The sequence below is a fragment of the Mauremys mutica genome, chromosome 2 (genome assembly GCF_020497125.1).
Source record: "Mauremys mutica isolate MM-2020 ecotype Southern chromosome 2, ASM2049712v1, whole genome shotgun sequence".
Lineage (NCBI taxonomy): Eukaryota > Metazoa > Chordata > Testudines > Geoemydidae > Mauremys > Mauremys mutica.
In genome coordinates this window covers 157,143,803-157,158,604 of record NC_059073.1, presented here as the reverse complement: position 1 = coordinate 157,158,604, position 14,802 = coordinate 157,143,803, and the positions used below count along the sequence as shown (strand labels likewise).

General features: G+C 46.8%; 1 protein-coding gene and 1 long non-coding RNA gene across 3 annotated transcripts in view; one reads left to right on the top strand and one right to left on the bottom strand.

The window, feature by feature from the left end:
• MARCHF11 (membrane associated ring-CH-type finger 11) overlaps positions 1 to 12,192 on the bottom strand; it is a 34,466-nt gene extending 22,274 nt beyond the window's left edge. For both annotated transcript variants that reach the window (XM_045006442.1, XM_045006443.1), the window contains exons 1-2: positions 11,652 to 12,192; positions 9,904 to 10,059 (exon numbers count right to left, since the gene is read on the bottom strand). In XM_045006442.1, coding sequence (XP_044862377.1) covers positions 9,904 to 10,059; positions 11,652 to 12,014 — 519 coding nt within the window. In that variant the 5' untranslated portion in view covers positions 12,015 to 12,192. The remainder of the gene's footprint in view (positions 1 to 9,903; positions 10,060 to 11,651) is intronic.
• A 252-nt stretch (positions 12,193 to 12,444) lies between these two features.
• LOC123362787 overlaps positions 12,445 to 14,802 on the top strand; it is a 38,767-nt gene continuing 36,409 nt past the window's right edge. Inside the window, exon 1 of the long non-coding RNA XR_006576573.1 lies at positions 12,445 to 13,446. This is a non-coding gene — a long non-coding RNA (uncharacterized LOC123362787). The remainder of the gene's footprint in view (positions 13,447 to 14,802) is intronic.

Genomic DNA, 14,802 nt, shown 5'->3' with positions numbered 1-14,802 from the left:
GAACACAGTCTACTCATTTTCTGTGAACAAGACCATACAGGGCACCTAGTCTCACGAGCTCTCAGGACAAGTTCGAGATTTCGGAATACGTTTTCATTGGCTGCGGTCTTGCACAGGAGATCGGACAAGCGGGGTGGTACAGCTGAATCCGTGTAGCAGCCAGGCCTGGTAAGCCCTACACTATAGGCTGCTTAACAGTTAATGGATAGCTGTGCCCTCCCGCTGAAGGCAATCTGGAAAGCATAAAGTCTGACCCTGTTCCAGCCCCTCTCGGCTGTGCCCGGGAAAGATCACTGTATGCTTTTCCTCTGCGGCCTCCAACACGTGGCTGTTAAACGAAGGTCATTGTTATGCAAAGTAAAAGTCAAGCATTCACAATAGTAACAGTACACTAATTGCCCTAATTAGATGCAGCAGTCGCCGAACGAGATTACCCTGAGGTGGGTCACTCGGAGAGAGAGAGAGAGGATGCTGCTAGAATCCCTGCACAGACCAGGACCGTATGCTGCCATGCTGGTGGAGGCAATGATTCCGCTGTACGTTAGGATGGCCTGGCGCGGAAGAGTGTGCTTCCACGGAGCACCAAACAAGGCACCTCTCCCCAGGAACCTCCTGCAGAGGCTTTTCGAGCTCCTCTACGAGAGCTTCGTGGAAGTGTCCCAAGAGGATTTCTGTTCCATCCCTATATGTGTGGACCTTCTTTTTATATAGTTTTATATGGAAAAGTTTTTATATAGTTTTTATATAGTTTTTATTCCTGTTTTTTTAAAAATAAATGTTTCCATGTTTATAGCACTTACCGACTGATCCTTCCCCTGATTCTGAGTCCGGGTTAACGGCCGGGGAGGGTTGGTAGGGGATCTCTGTGAGGGTGATGAAGAGATCCTGGCTGTCGGGGAAAGCGGTATTGTAAGCGCTGTCGCCTGCGTCGTCCTCCACAAACCCTTCCTCATCTTCCCCATCGGCGAACATCGCCGAGGAACTGCCCGTCGACACTATCCCATCCTCAGAGTCCACGGTCACTGGTGGGGCAGTGGTGGCAGACCCACCTAGAATGGCATGCAGTGCCTCGTAGAAGCGGCATGTCTGGGGCTGGGCTCCGGAGCGTCTGTTTGCCGCTCTGACTTTTTGGTAGCCTTGTATCCCGTTGTATCCCAGCTGTATCCTCTGAGTGCCATGGCTTTGGAGTCCTTCTCGTAGGTCTTTGCATTCCGTTTGTTGGAGCGCAGCTCCGAAAGCACAGACTCCTCGCCCCACACAGCGATCAGATCCAGGACTTCCCGGTCTGTCCATGCTGGGGACCTCTTTCTATTCTGGGATTGCATGGACTCCTCTGCTGGAGAGCTCTGCATCGTTGAAGGTGCTGCTGAGCTCACCCCGATGTCCAACCAGGACATCAGATTCAAAGTGCCCAGACAGGAAAAGGAATTCAAATTTTCCCGGGTCGTTTCCTGTGTGGCTGGTCAGAGAATCCAAGCTTGGACTGCTGTCCAGAGCGTCAACAGAGTGGTGCACTGTGGGATAGCTCCCGGAGCTACTAAGTTCGATTTGCATCCACACATAGCCTAATTCGAGATAGCCATGTCGAATTTAGTGCTACTCCCCTCGTCGGGGTGGAGTACCGAATTCGAACTAAAGAGCCCTCTAGGTCGAATTAAACGGCTTCCTGGTGTGGACGGTTGAGCGGTTAATTCGAATTAACGCTGCTAAATTCGATTTAAAGTCCTAGTGTAGACCAGGCCTTAGGGGCAAATTGTGATTCTTCAGTTGCAGGCTATAGTGGAGCTGGTAGTGAGGCATTCTACCACCTGATTTCAGAGGGACTGTGGCTACCCTGAAAAGGGTAGTATATGCTCAGTTTTGTTGGTCTTTGTGGAAGAGGTGCTTCCTGCCCACTTTTGGAATCTAGTGCTGCTGGAGGCATTAAGACTCCCATGGTTCCGCACCCTGAGCACAAGGATTATGATTGTATCTACCCGTGGAAGAAGGACATAAGGAGAGGAAAACCTTGTGTCCTCTACTCACTTAGCACAACTGAATAGGTACCATCTAACTCTTAACATTTTAGCATTCTGAAGGCATAAAACCACATGAAACTAAGTGCCTCGTCCCAAGTTTCATTTGTAGCAAGTTGATATTGTGCCTAATTCCTGCTCTTTTTTTACCATTTTGTGTAACTGTGTACAGTTCTGATGTCTAATTTTTTAAGAATGCTAAAACTGAAGTGCAGAAAACAGCCAAAAAAGATTAAAGGGTTAGATACAATGCCTTACAATGTGAGACTTAGGTATATCTGCACTGCAATTGGGAGATGTGACTGCAGAATGTGTAGACATACTTGAGCTAGATAGATTAAATAGCAGTGATGCCACAGCAGCATGGGTGGCAGCCACTCAAGTATGTACCCAGGATCCTAAGAAAGTGGGATTAGCCCAGGCAGCCACCTGTGCTGCTGTGGCCTCACTGCTATTGTTATGAGAGCTAACTTTGATCTCACAAGATCAAATCTACTAAGGTGCATCTAAAAGTGCTGCAGCCATATCTGCTGATTGCAGCTTAGACACACTTAAAGAGTGCTATCAATTTAACTAATCAAAATGATTGAGAGGTGACTGTTCACAATGTATAAGTATCGTGTGGAGAAAATGCTGGGTACTAAAGGGCTCCATAGTTTTATAGGGAAAGGCATAACAAGAACCAATGGATGGAAGCTGAAACCAGACGAAGCCAAATTAGACACAAATTTGAACAGTGAGGGTGATTACCCATTGGAACAAACTATCAAGAGAAGTCATGGAGTCTCCATCTTTTGATGTATTCAAATAAAGATTGGATGCCTTTTTGGAAGATATGCTTTAGACAAACACATGCTGTGCTTTTAGTAAGACACAAGCTAGTAGACTCCCCTCAACCATTGTGTTGAACATAAAACAGCCATACTGGGTCAGACCAAAGGTCTATCTAGCCCAGTATCCTGTCTTCCGACAGTGGCCAATGCCAGGTGTCCCAAAGGAAATGAATAGAACAGGTAATCGTAAAGTGATCCATGCACTTAGCCATCCATATGAGATGATGTGGTGAGGGCCACAAAGATGTCCTGGCTCCACTTGCCGCAGTGATCCCATGCCATCTCCTGATCTCCCTCATGACCTCTCATCCCCTCCCTTACTCTTCTCCTTAATTTCTTACTCTCCTCTGGCTCTCTCCTCTCACAACACAAGCATGTTTAGACTTTCTCATCTTAAAAACACCCTAACCTTGACCCATTTGCCTCTTCAACTACCGTCCCTTCTCCCTTTCATCTCTAAGATCACTGAGCATACTGTTTACAGTCACTGCCTAGAGTTCCTCTTCTCCAATTTCATTTTAGACCCAGTAGTGCTGGAACTAGGGGTGCTGGGGATGATGCTGCTGCACCCCCTGGCTTGCTTGAAGTAGTAATAACAAACACCAAATATGTGTTTCCATCAGCAGCACCCCTTACCTCTCCAATCTTGCATCTGCCCATTGCACTCCACTCCCTGGCTCTCTACAAAGTCTCTGACTTCTTCCTAACCAAAGTTCAGAATCAGTACTCTATTCTCCTCCTCCTTGTCCTGTGAGCCCTTTTCAACACTGTCAACCATATTCTTATTTAAATCTTGCCCACCTTTGGCTTCCATGTTTGTCCTTTTTCCATGTTCTCCTCCTACCTATTTAATCTCTTCTTCTGCCTGTCCTTTGGAGAATTCCCTGCCCTCCAATTTTTTTGTGAGGGGTTCCACAGGGCTCTGTCCTAGGTCTCCTACTGCTCTCCCTCTACAGTTTATCTCTGGTAATTTCATCTGCAAACATAAATTCAACTACCATCCCTATGCTGACCACTCACAATCTACCTTTCTGCTCCAGTTGTATTGTCTTCTATCTGAACTAAAACGTTGGCATGTCTCCCTGACATCATCTCATGGATGTCTAATCATCATCTCAAGATCAACATGGCTAAACAGAGTAGTTAATCTCTCTCTAGCAATCTCTCTCTCTCTCTTCTTCCCCCGCCATCCCCACCAACCTCCTTTGAATATCACCATCCTGCCTGTCACTCAGGCATGTAACCTGGGCATCATCTTCAACTCAGACCTATCTTTATGACCTCACATTCAGGCTATGTCTAAAATATCTTGCTAGTTCTTTCTGCATAACATTTAAGATGTTTTCCTCAACTTAACATTAAATCAGCTTCTAAATTAATTCGCCACTAGGACTCCTCTTTCTTGAAAACTAACAAATTACAATGTTAACTGACTAATATTTCTTGCATTTCCATCCACAAATGATGATGATTCTATGATCACATATAACAGTTTAAAATATAAAACATTTTTTTAAAAGTAGCCTATTATTCTCTTTTATAGCCCCAAAGCAACATACGAACTAGGGGAAGATAGGCATTACTCCATCTAATTGCCTGCGGGGCCCAATCCAGTAAGTATGCTCGGGGCTTGCCTATCAGATCAGGCCCCTATAAAGAAGCTTACACAAAATGCAAGGGAGGAGACCCTCCCTCATAATGTTTAGCCCAGTAGTTAGGGTATTCACCTGACATGTGGGAACTGCCCAGTTCAAGTTTCCCTTCTACCTGAGTGGGAAGAAAGGCTTTAAACTGATACCCACAGCTTCTCAGGTAGGTGCTCTAGCCTCTGCACTACGGGATATTCTAATGTGGGGCTCCCTTAATCTCTCCTACTGAAGCTGTTCCACTCTGGATAATTTTAAAAAAGTCATTGGAGCAGGAGGACTAGATCCTGGGTCTCCCACATGCATGCTATAGCCACCAGGCTACAGAGTCATTCTCATACATTTAGCCACATCCCGGGCCATTGGATAAAAATGAAAGAATCATTGGACCAGAGACAAAGCAAGCATCAGAATTGGGACAAATTCTTCCCTGCTGTAAAAAGAAGCAGTTCCACTGACTTTAACATTTACTATTAGAGTTATGCTTGTTTACATCTGGCTCACTGAAAGGACAGGATACTGGGGGAAAATGCACAACTTGCATCTCTCCAATTAATTTGTAATCTACATCTCCCACTGCCAGCAAACCAGTTGGCTAATCTTAAAAGTAAATATGAATTTTCTCAGTTTGTAATTATGCTTTCGTGCCTAATCCTGTCAACATGTTGCATATTTTCAGGAGTGGGCCCCTTGATGGTAGTTAGCTGGCATGTGGTTAGATGTGCACCATGACAAAATATACTGAAAAAGAGGTTACCAACATAAACGTTCCCTGAATCTACTGCCTCCATAGAGGCCCACTTTGAGATTATATGTCATGCAGCAACAGAAACCGTACAAAGCAGTTAGATGCTAGGAGAAATGTTCACATTGCTGGCTATTCCAACATTCTGGAACTAAGGGTTACAAAAAACCCAACTCCTAATTTTTTCTCTCTAATTCTGGGCACATCCTGTAAATCTCTGAAGTAGAAGGGGAAAGGGAGGACTGGTGTGGCTCTGCAGAGGCAATACATTTGAGAACAAAAGTTATGTGGGTAAAAAAGCCATCTTTCTCTTTCATGACACTATCTACCTAGATCCCATCTGCGAGAGATTAGATCAGGGGTCGGCAACCTTTCAGAAGTGGTGTGCTGAATCTTCATTTATTCACTCTAATTTAAGGTTTCACATGCCAGTAATACATTTTAATGTTTTTAGAAGGTCTCTTTCTATAAGTCTATAATATATAACTAAACTATTGTTGTATGTAAAGTAAATAAGTCTTTTAAAAGGTTTAAAAAGCTTAATTTAAAATTAAATTAAAATGAAGAGCTCCCCAGACTGATGGCCAGGACCTGGGCTGCGTGAGTACCACTGAAAATCAGCTCGCGTGCCGCCTTCGGCACCTGTGCCATAGGTTGCTTACCCCTGTTCTAGCTCTTTGGTAAAAGGGCATTGGCTCCTGGTTGTACAGGAACTTCAAGGAGTGTTTAGCCTGTCTGAAATATGGCATATGATACACTTGAATCATCCCTGGACTGAAATGAATCGGGTCTTAGCTTTTCACCAAAAGCCACAAATTACCTTAAAGGGCTTTTTCCTGTCAAGAAAATGACCAGTCTTTTCCTTTTTCATATGGCTGATGTAAATGTAAGAGCAACAACTATAATTTTACATTTAGATTGTTAAGCCAGATAATTGCATCTGAAATAGCAGAGTATTGCTGTGAGATGCCTCCTTCCAATTTGTGAATCGGGCATTGAGTTGTTATATTTTCCATAGTCTGTTCTTGGTGACCACAGTCACACACTGGAGAGTCTTTAATTTTCCATTTCTGCAGCAAGTATCTGCATCTGCCATTGGTTGTATGGATACGGTTTAGGATGGCCCAGGAGCCCCTCTTAACAACAAAAGTGTGGAACCAAACTTAAATGGATTATAAGGATTAGTAAAATCCTGGTTTAAAAAAACTTGCCTGATTTTAATGAAAGTCCAAGACCAGCATAGTCTAGAATTTGAGATGTGATGTTAGGACTACTATATCATTGTGAATATTTGCACAAGGAGGATCTGCTATCAAAAACTGTGGTTCTGAAACTCTTCTGATAGGTACTATAGCCACAGGTGAAGGAAACTTCACTGATTGATGCAAGAAGAAACAGGTACTAAGAGGCACAAAAGGAGCTTTCATAAACCCTGTGAGAACCAAGAGTTTAGCCATATTAATATGTAAGTTATAATATGAAAATAAATTGTCATAGAATCTTTAAAATAACCATTTTCTAAAGGATTAAAGAGACTGAACTCATTTGCACAAACAAAGGGAAGACCAAGTAACTTTTGGTTGTATTGCAGGCCAAACCTGACCACACCAAGGACAAAAAAAAACAGTATAATAATTGAAGAGACAAAACACTGGAATTCTCTCGTTAGGTTCTCCAAATTTTTAAACTGTTTTCACTTAGGGTACGTCCATACTACCTGCCGGATCGGCGGGTAGCAATCGACTTCTCGGAGTTCGATATATCGCGTCTCATCTAGACGCGATATATCGAACTCCGAACGCGCTCCTGTCAACTCCGGAACTCCACCACCGCGAACGGCAGTGGTGGAGTCGACGGGGAAGCCGTGGACTTCGATCCCGCGCCGTGAAGACGGGTAAGTAGTTCGAACTAAAGTAGTTCGACTTCAGCTACGCTATTCGTGTAGCTGAAGTTGCGTACCTTAGTTCGACCCCCCCCCAGTGTAGACCAGGCCTTAGACATCCACCTTTGTAGCAATTGTTCATCAAAAGGTTATTACATAATCTCTGGTGATCAAATTAGTATCCCCATTGAAACTGAGGTACTTTCTGGGCTTCTGCTTTCCAGATATATGGATGTATGTATCCTGAAGCTTGCTGGTCTTGAGCAATCCTGAGAATTTAAATGCAGGGACTATACTGCCCAGTGGTACAGAAAAGCTGTGGCACTCACACCAATTATATTTACAGAAGAGATTAGACCTCATCACTTAAGAGCATAAAGAAAAGGCTCCATGGAGAAAAATGGAAAGGGGACTGGGTATTGACATGAGCAGGGGCAGCTCTAGACATTTAGCCGCCCCAAGCACAGTGGCACGCCACGGGGGGCGCTCTGCCAGTCGCCGGTCCTGCGGCTCCGGTGGACCTCCCGCAGGCGTGCCTGCGGATGCTCCACCGAAGCCGCGGGACACGCCTGCGGGAGGTCCACCAGAGCCGCCTGCCGCCCTCCCGGCGACCGGCAGAGCGCCCCTCACGGCATGCCGCCCCAAGCACGTGCTTGGCGTGCTGGGGCCTGGAGCCGCCCCTGGACATGAGCCTAAACTGAAAGGCATGCCACCATTCAATAAATCCAGGACCCATTGCTCCAAAGGGATCCTGCCATGCCTGTAAAAATGTGCCTAATCTGGAATTGACTCTGGATCCTCTGGCAAAACTACAGCTTTGCTGTACCTACAGAAAATGCCAATTCAACCAAGACAGTCTAGGTCTCTGGTAACCTCTGAAGTTTGTTTTTACTGACTGATCAGTTAAAGAATCATGCTTGATGTGGAAATATTGGCCTCACTGATATCAGAAAGACTGACCCAACCTCAGTGAACTAGCAGTTAATCTGATCACAGAATTTGATCATAGCAGTTAATCTAATCACAGATCATAACCAAGAATACCTCCAACAGAAGAAAGCCATAGATAAGGACCTACTCACCAAGTCTAATATATATTTAGAGACCCTCTGCCTTTCCCTGACAGTGAAAAGAGAGACTCCAGCTTTTTACCTTTCAGAATGTGTAGCAATCCATAGCTTCCCCATAATAGCACAATTTCTAAGACAAAAGGCCACAGAAGAATATGCCTTCCTCCCATGTTGGTCCTTTCAGAGACTATCAACACAATCAGTGAATCCAAGTGGCATCTTGTCTGTCTGGTAAAAGGAAACAGATTCCTGTTCTCTAAAAGAATAGAGTTGATGATGGTGGTGATAGGTCAAATATCCAACAGGAACACAGCTTGGGAAACCGCATTATGTGTTGTGCAACCAAGCTGGCAAATGTGCCCCAGAAATTGTAGTACCAGAAGAATACCCACTAGAATCCATGCCTTTATCCTCTGGACCCTTCCTCAAATTCATGTCCCTGTGGGTTTAAGGAGAGGCAAAGCCAGGTCCCCCAACACCCTTTAGATCTGAAGTATGGAGAAGTTTGGGAGAATTCCCTATGTAGAACCTGAAAGAATAGGCCTGAAGACACAGCTATTTGTGAAGGCACCTAGTATATGGACAAAGGATCAGAATGCCTTCAACCTAAGGAGGCCCTTTCACCTTCAGACTCCTAGGATCTGACAGAATTTAAGCACCTTGGATCCATGGAAAGCCCATCACCCGCAGACTTGAAGGATCAAGGAAATGATCTGAGTGCCTTGGAGCTGAGGAGGTTTGATCAACCCTGGACTCATGGGATCCAACAAATTATACAAATATCTTAGTTTGGACTCAGGCACACAGTACTCCAATTTATAGGGCTCATAGTGCTTTTAACCATTCTGTCAGTGCAAAGGGGCCATTAAGCTGGCCTAAGTAAGGGTTTTCTCAGGAGGGATGGCTCTATGCTATTCTACTTTGAAGCTCCTTGGTGTGGTCATGAAAAAGAAGGCTTGGCCAAAGTGGTACTGCATGCTTCAGCTTCTGGAACAGTTACTGGGGGGCTGCTGCATTTATATACTCTTACGCTGCTGTAGGTCGTAGCAGGGGTTGAGTGGCCCACAGCTGACTGCAGGACTGGGAAAGTGTAAAAGCAGCATCAAGTTACCTTTTGTCCCTCACCTCAATCTTTCAGAACTTGGCTAAGCACCAAAATAGGACCCAAAGGAAAAGATTGACTTAGATCCAAGGAGGTCTTATCACTTTTGAATCCATAGTGGTAGGGCATAGGTGGAACCAATCTTTGAGTCTTTACCATATCCAGAGAACTAATGCATATTACTGGATGACTGTTTAACCCTAACACTTCCTGCATGTTGTTCAAGAAGATGCTTCCAGGATGCAGCCTGAGTCCTTAGAGGACCTGGCTGCCCTGCTTACAGGCAAGGGATCCAAACAGCTCTTGTTGGGATAGAGGCAAGAACTTCTTCTGTAAGTAGTCTTAGGCCAGAAGAGCCTCCCCCTACCAAATGACTGGATCCTACTCTGGTATGTACTCTTCCCCAATGACTGAGCACTTTGAAATGGGGTCCAATGCCTCACAGCAGGGCATGCAATCTCACAGAGGTGATCTGTTGAGACAATGTCAAGGAGGAGAATAAATCAATATTTTATTAAATCTGCCTGTGTGCCATAAATTAACATTTGCAAGTCTCTGAAATATAGAAACTAAGTAACATTTTTGGTCTGTAAGTATGTAAAAATGTTACCTGGCAAGGTTTTTTCATTTTAATTGCTATAACATGGTATCTGTAACAGCAGAGCTCACAGGTCCATGACCCTCTTTCACTGATCCACTTTAAGAGGCACAATTGATGTGTGTACCGTACTGATCCATCACATCGGCAAGGATTTAACAATTCACCCTGAAACAAGACAAAAATAAATGTCAGGGGGGATTTATTTTGTTTGCTTACACAATCAGGGGCGGCTCTAGCGATTTCGCCGCCCCAAGCACGGCGTGCCTGCGGATGCTCCACCGAAGCCGCAGGACCAGCGGACCCTCCACAAGCACGTCTGCGGGAGGTCCGCCGGAGCCGCCTGTCGCCGGCAGAGCGCCCCCCGCAGCATGCCACCCCAAGCACGCGCTGGAGCCGCCCCTGTACACAATATTTCATGTTATCTGTTCTGGAACAATGAATTTGTTTTAATCCCTATCCTACACTTTTATATTTTTTGGCTAAAATAAAACTCAAAAGTTAGAGCTCTTTTAAAGATATCATTATCTCCAACTTAAATATTCTACCACATTACAATCAACTGGTAAATCACTGCATGTGCAATTATTATGCTAATGGTCACGTTATGATCTCTTTTGAGTAACTTTAGATGGATGGTTAGATGTATTTTCTCTGCAGTAATTCTTAATCATGGATAAGAAAGAAATGTATGACATCATAGTGAACTGAATGCTTACAGTAGCATTTGTACTGTTAAGATTCCTGACTGTCAGCAATTACACCATAAAAATTCTCTACAAAATAAACACTTAAAAAAATCTAAATATGTCTTTCCCATCAGAATTACATCCTGTAACAAATACATGGATGACTGTGTGCTTAGTTGAAGCTTTCTTATTTCTGTGATGCTACTTCAAAAATGTAATAGGCTACCTCTCATACTAACAACTGCCCTCACCTATTTTCTAAAATAAAAGACAAAACTAGTAGACTCATATATTAAACTCTAACTGGATACTACAAATAATAGCATTTTTCCCCATTTTCTTGCTTTTTAAGAGAAAATAAACCAAATCCCCCTGTTTATGTCATAATGGCCCAGAGAGGGAGTTGGCCGACTAAGCTGACAGCTATAGAGTAAAATGCTAGTGGAAGTGTCCGGCTCCGATACTGTGATAATGACCAATCATGAAATCTTTCGCTACGTTTTCTTCATAAAACTATTGGGAAACTAGCAATGGTTGATTAAAATGTAGAAGACAGGAAGCTCGGAGAATGGGATTTTGCTCTCGAAGCCTGTGAGGGGAGAGGCTGCATCCTAAGCAAACAGACCAATAATTTCCCTGCCTTTCTAGATTTGCAGCGGAGACTGGCGAAGCTCTTCACAGAGGCTTGTCGCAGCCCCCCGCTCTTGTGCCCATTGTACAGGCCCGCGACTGCATTTGCCCCCAGCTGCCGCTGAGCTGAGTTACGAGCCAGCCCAGGGCGGCCTCACGAAACGGAGCCTGCTCGACTCGGCCACTTCGGGGCGGGTTTTCCTGCCACGGGCGGCGCAAGTCGAAGCGCGGGGTCCGGCTCCGAGCCCTGTCCAGGGTGCTGACCGCGGCGCGCCGGGACCGGCAGCCTCCAGCGACCTGCCCCGGCCCGCGTGCGCCAGAGAGAGGCCGGCGGCGCGGGGGCGGCGGTGGGGGGGGGGGTGCGTGTCTGGCCGGCCGGGCTGGGTCCGCCCGCCCGCCTGCCCGTCCCTCCCGGGGCGCCTGGCCGGCCCCGGCTCTCACCTGCTCGGCGCCCTGGAAGCAGATCTTGCAGATGGGGCCGGCGCCGCCGGGGTTGCTGTCGCTGCCGCTGTCGCTGCCGCACACGGAGCGGGTCTCGGGTTTCTCGCCGCCCGCGGCCCCCGCCTGCCCCCGGGCTCTCTCCGAGCCGCCGCTTCTCCCCTCGGAGGGGCCCGGGGGGGTCCCGCCGGAGCCGCTGCTCTGCCCCGCCCCGGGGGGGTCGTCGGCCGCCGGCTTCTCCTGGGGCTGCAGCCGCCGCAGCCCCGCGCTCTCCTCCGCGACCGGCAGCTCCAGGGGGGCGGCGGCGGCGGGGTCTCGCGGCGGCTCCCCGGGGCCGGGGATGCTGCTCGCCCCGCCGCAGCTCATCCCCCCGCCGGCCCGGGACAGCCGCTGGCCCGAGCCGGACCCGGGGGCGGGGACCCCGCTCTGCGCCCTCAGAGCAGCCGGGAAGGTGACCGGGGCGGAGGCGGCGGGTGCGGGACGGGGGGAGGGGGCGGGTCCCGCTGTCAGGGCGGCTCGCGCCGCTCGGGCTCCAGACGCAAACAGCCGCCTCCGAACGGAGAGCGCGAGAGACCGTTACACGGCGCGAGCCGGGCGGGGCAGCGAGCGCGAGACAGTCACTGCAACCGCCACGCGGCACAGACACCGAGACGCCTCCCCCCGCCCCCGCCCTCACTGCCGGGGGTTGTCACCCCCGTGCCCCCCTCCCCCCCCCGCGCCGGGGCACTGTCACCATCGCGCAGCAGGGACAGTCAAACCCCCCCGCCCCACACACCCACACACCCACCCACACACCAGGGCAGCCACCTGTGAGGTCCATCTGGCACGATCCTGAGCCCACATAACTGGACCGCTGGCGGGGGGCACTGGGCACCCTACAGATTGCCCAGGACAGCTGCCTCGGCCGCGGGACAATCCTGGGGAAACCTGGACAAGTGGCAGCCCTACCCCTCTGCACACACCTACGCACATACACCCCTACCACACACACCAAGGACACTGTCACCTCCCCACATTGGAAAAATGTTCATATTCAAACATTCCCTTCCAACATCATCACCTTCCATGCACACAAGTCACCTGCCCACTTCCACACAGTGATCTTCCCCTCTGGCCCCAGTCACCTTCCCACCAGCATGTCACTTCTCTTTTGCAACAGTCTGTCACTTCCCCACCTAATACACAAACAGCTGTTCCCCCTTTCCAACACAACTCACCTTCCTTCCCTGGACAATCACCTGTTCCCTTAAAACTCCTCACCCATACATGCCTGCCCCCTTCAAAATTATCATCTCCCCACTACAAATCATCCATTGCAACACCATTACCTCTCCCTCATAAATAATCAGCTCCCCTCCAACACTATCCACCTTTCCCAAGCAGACAGAAAAACAGTTCTCCCCCACCCCACCCCCAGCACTGTCCCACAATAGACACAGTCACTTGCCCCCTTCCAACACAGTCATCTTCACCTCATGGACACAGTCAATCACCATTGCACACACCTACACACTCCCTCTCTTGAACACCATCACCCTCCAGCACTTCTCCCCTCCACCCCCAGACACTGCAACACCTATGAACTGTCTCTCACATACCTTTTCCACCTTAAACTATGTCACCACAACACACACACCTCCTCTCATGAGACTGCCACACCCCAATGCAGGATTTATCCTTTGTACATAAAGACTACAGTATTATACAGCTATTGCCACAAAACACTTCACTAACATTTGCATGCTGAAGCATTTTGGGCTGTTACTGGGGACTTACAAAAAATAGGAGCAGGACATGGGTAAGCGATATCTATTCAGATTTATCTGTTAACAAACAAATGTCCTTGAGCCTTGATATTTACTAATGCCTGCAGTTTCCTTTTCTGCTCTACATATACACTGGAGTGACTGGAAAATGCCCATCCTCTTCCCCAGGAGACAGAGAAAGAGTTGTGTTAGTCATAAATTCATATTTAAAACTGAAACCAGGTTTCTTGCTAAATCATATACTCTCTCTCCCTGAGAGAGAGAGAGAGAGAGAGAGAGAGAGAGAGTCAAGCAGTCACTCAATCAATGAATAAACTTCACATATTTTGCTACCTTCCAGTACTTTGCTGTCTTTTAGAGGCATCTCACCTACCTGAACTACCTGCTGTATAATGACAGAATTGGCCTTGCTTGATAGCTCTGCTTCAGAGACTAATACCCCCTATCCCGCACACCCTTCCTGGGAAAGAAAATGGGGGAAAAAATGTGTGTCCACGCACCTTCAAAATGAAGAGTCAACAGTACATGTTTCATCTCTTTCCTCCTTCCCCCATTCTCTCTTTGGTTTAAGAGTTATATTGCATGTTCTTCCTCACTCCCCTTTATTAAAAACGAATATACAGTTACATTCTGTACAATACAATATTGCTACAGCTTTTGGGATGACCTGAGATGAGAGGAATGGGATGCAATCAACAGAAAAATGCTGCTTATGTTTGAGAGAGTGAGAGTGAGTGTGCATCAAAGAGGTACATTTTGAAAAAGAGTATGGGACAAGCAAGATTTTCTAGATAAGTGTTGCTGGTGCTCCTTGGAGACTGGGGGTGGCATGGTTGGCAAGACAACTCCCATCCTCTTAGACCAGTGGTTCATTTCTTTTATCAGAGTGGCCTGCAGGGATTGTGTTTGTAAAATAGTAGTCCGTATGTTCTTTTCCTTATGCCCATTTTCCAAAAAATGCATGCTGTTACAAGTTTATAAAATATGCTTGAAAATATTTTTATCTTCTAACAAGCATAAAAAATACCTGTACAAATACCCATTCTGGTTAAAATACATATGTTCAGAAAGTACTTTATAATAAAAAAAATCTTTAAATCCCATATATTTACAACTTCATAAACTTTTGCCGGATCTCATAAAGTATCTGAGAAATTCTATATGTAAAAACAATGGATTTTTCATCTCATAATAAAGGAAGCAAAAGGACTTGACAAGGAAGAGAAAAGGAAATCAAAGGGCAACTATCTAGCCAGACAGGTACTTTCACTTCTCAGCATTTAATAAGAAATAAATGACAGAAGATGAGAAAACCTAAATTTTGCTCTCAGGGACTCTGATAGGGTTTACAAAATCTGAAGGTACTGCTGTGAGCCTAATTAGCCCTG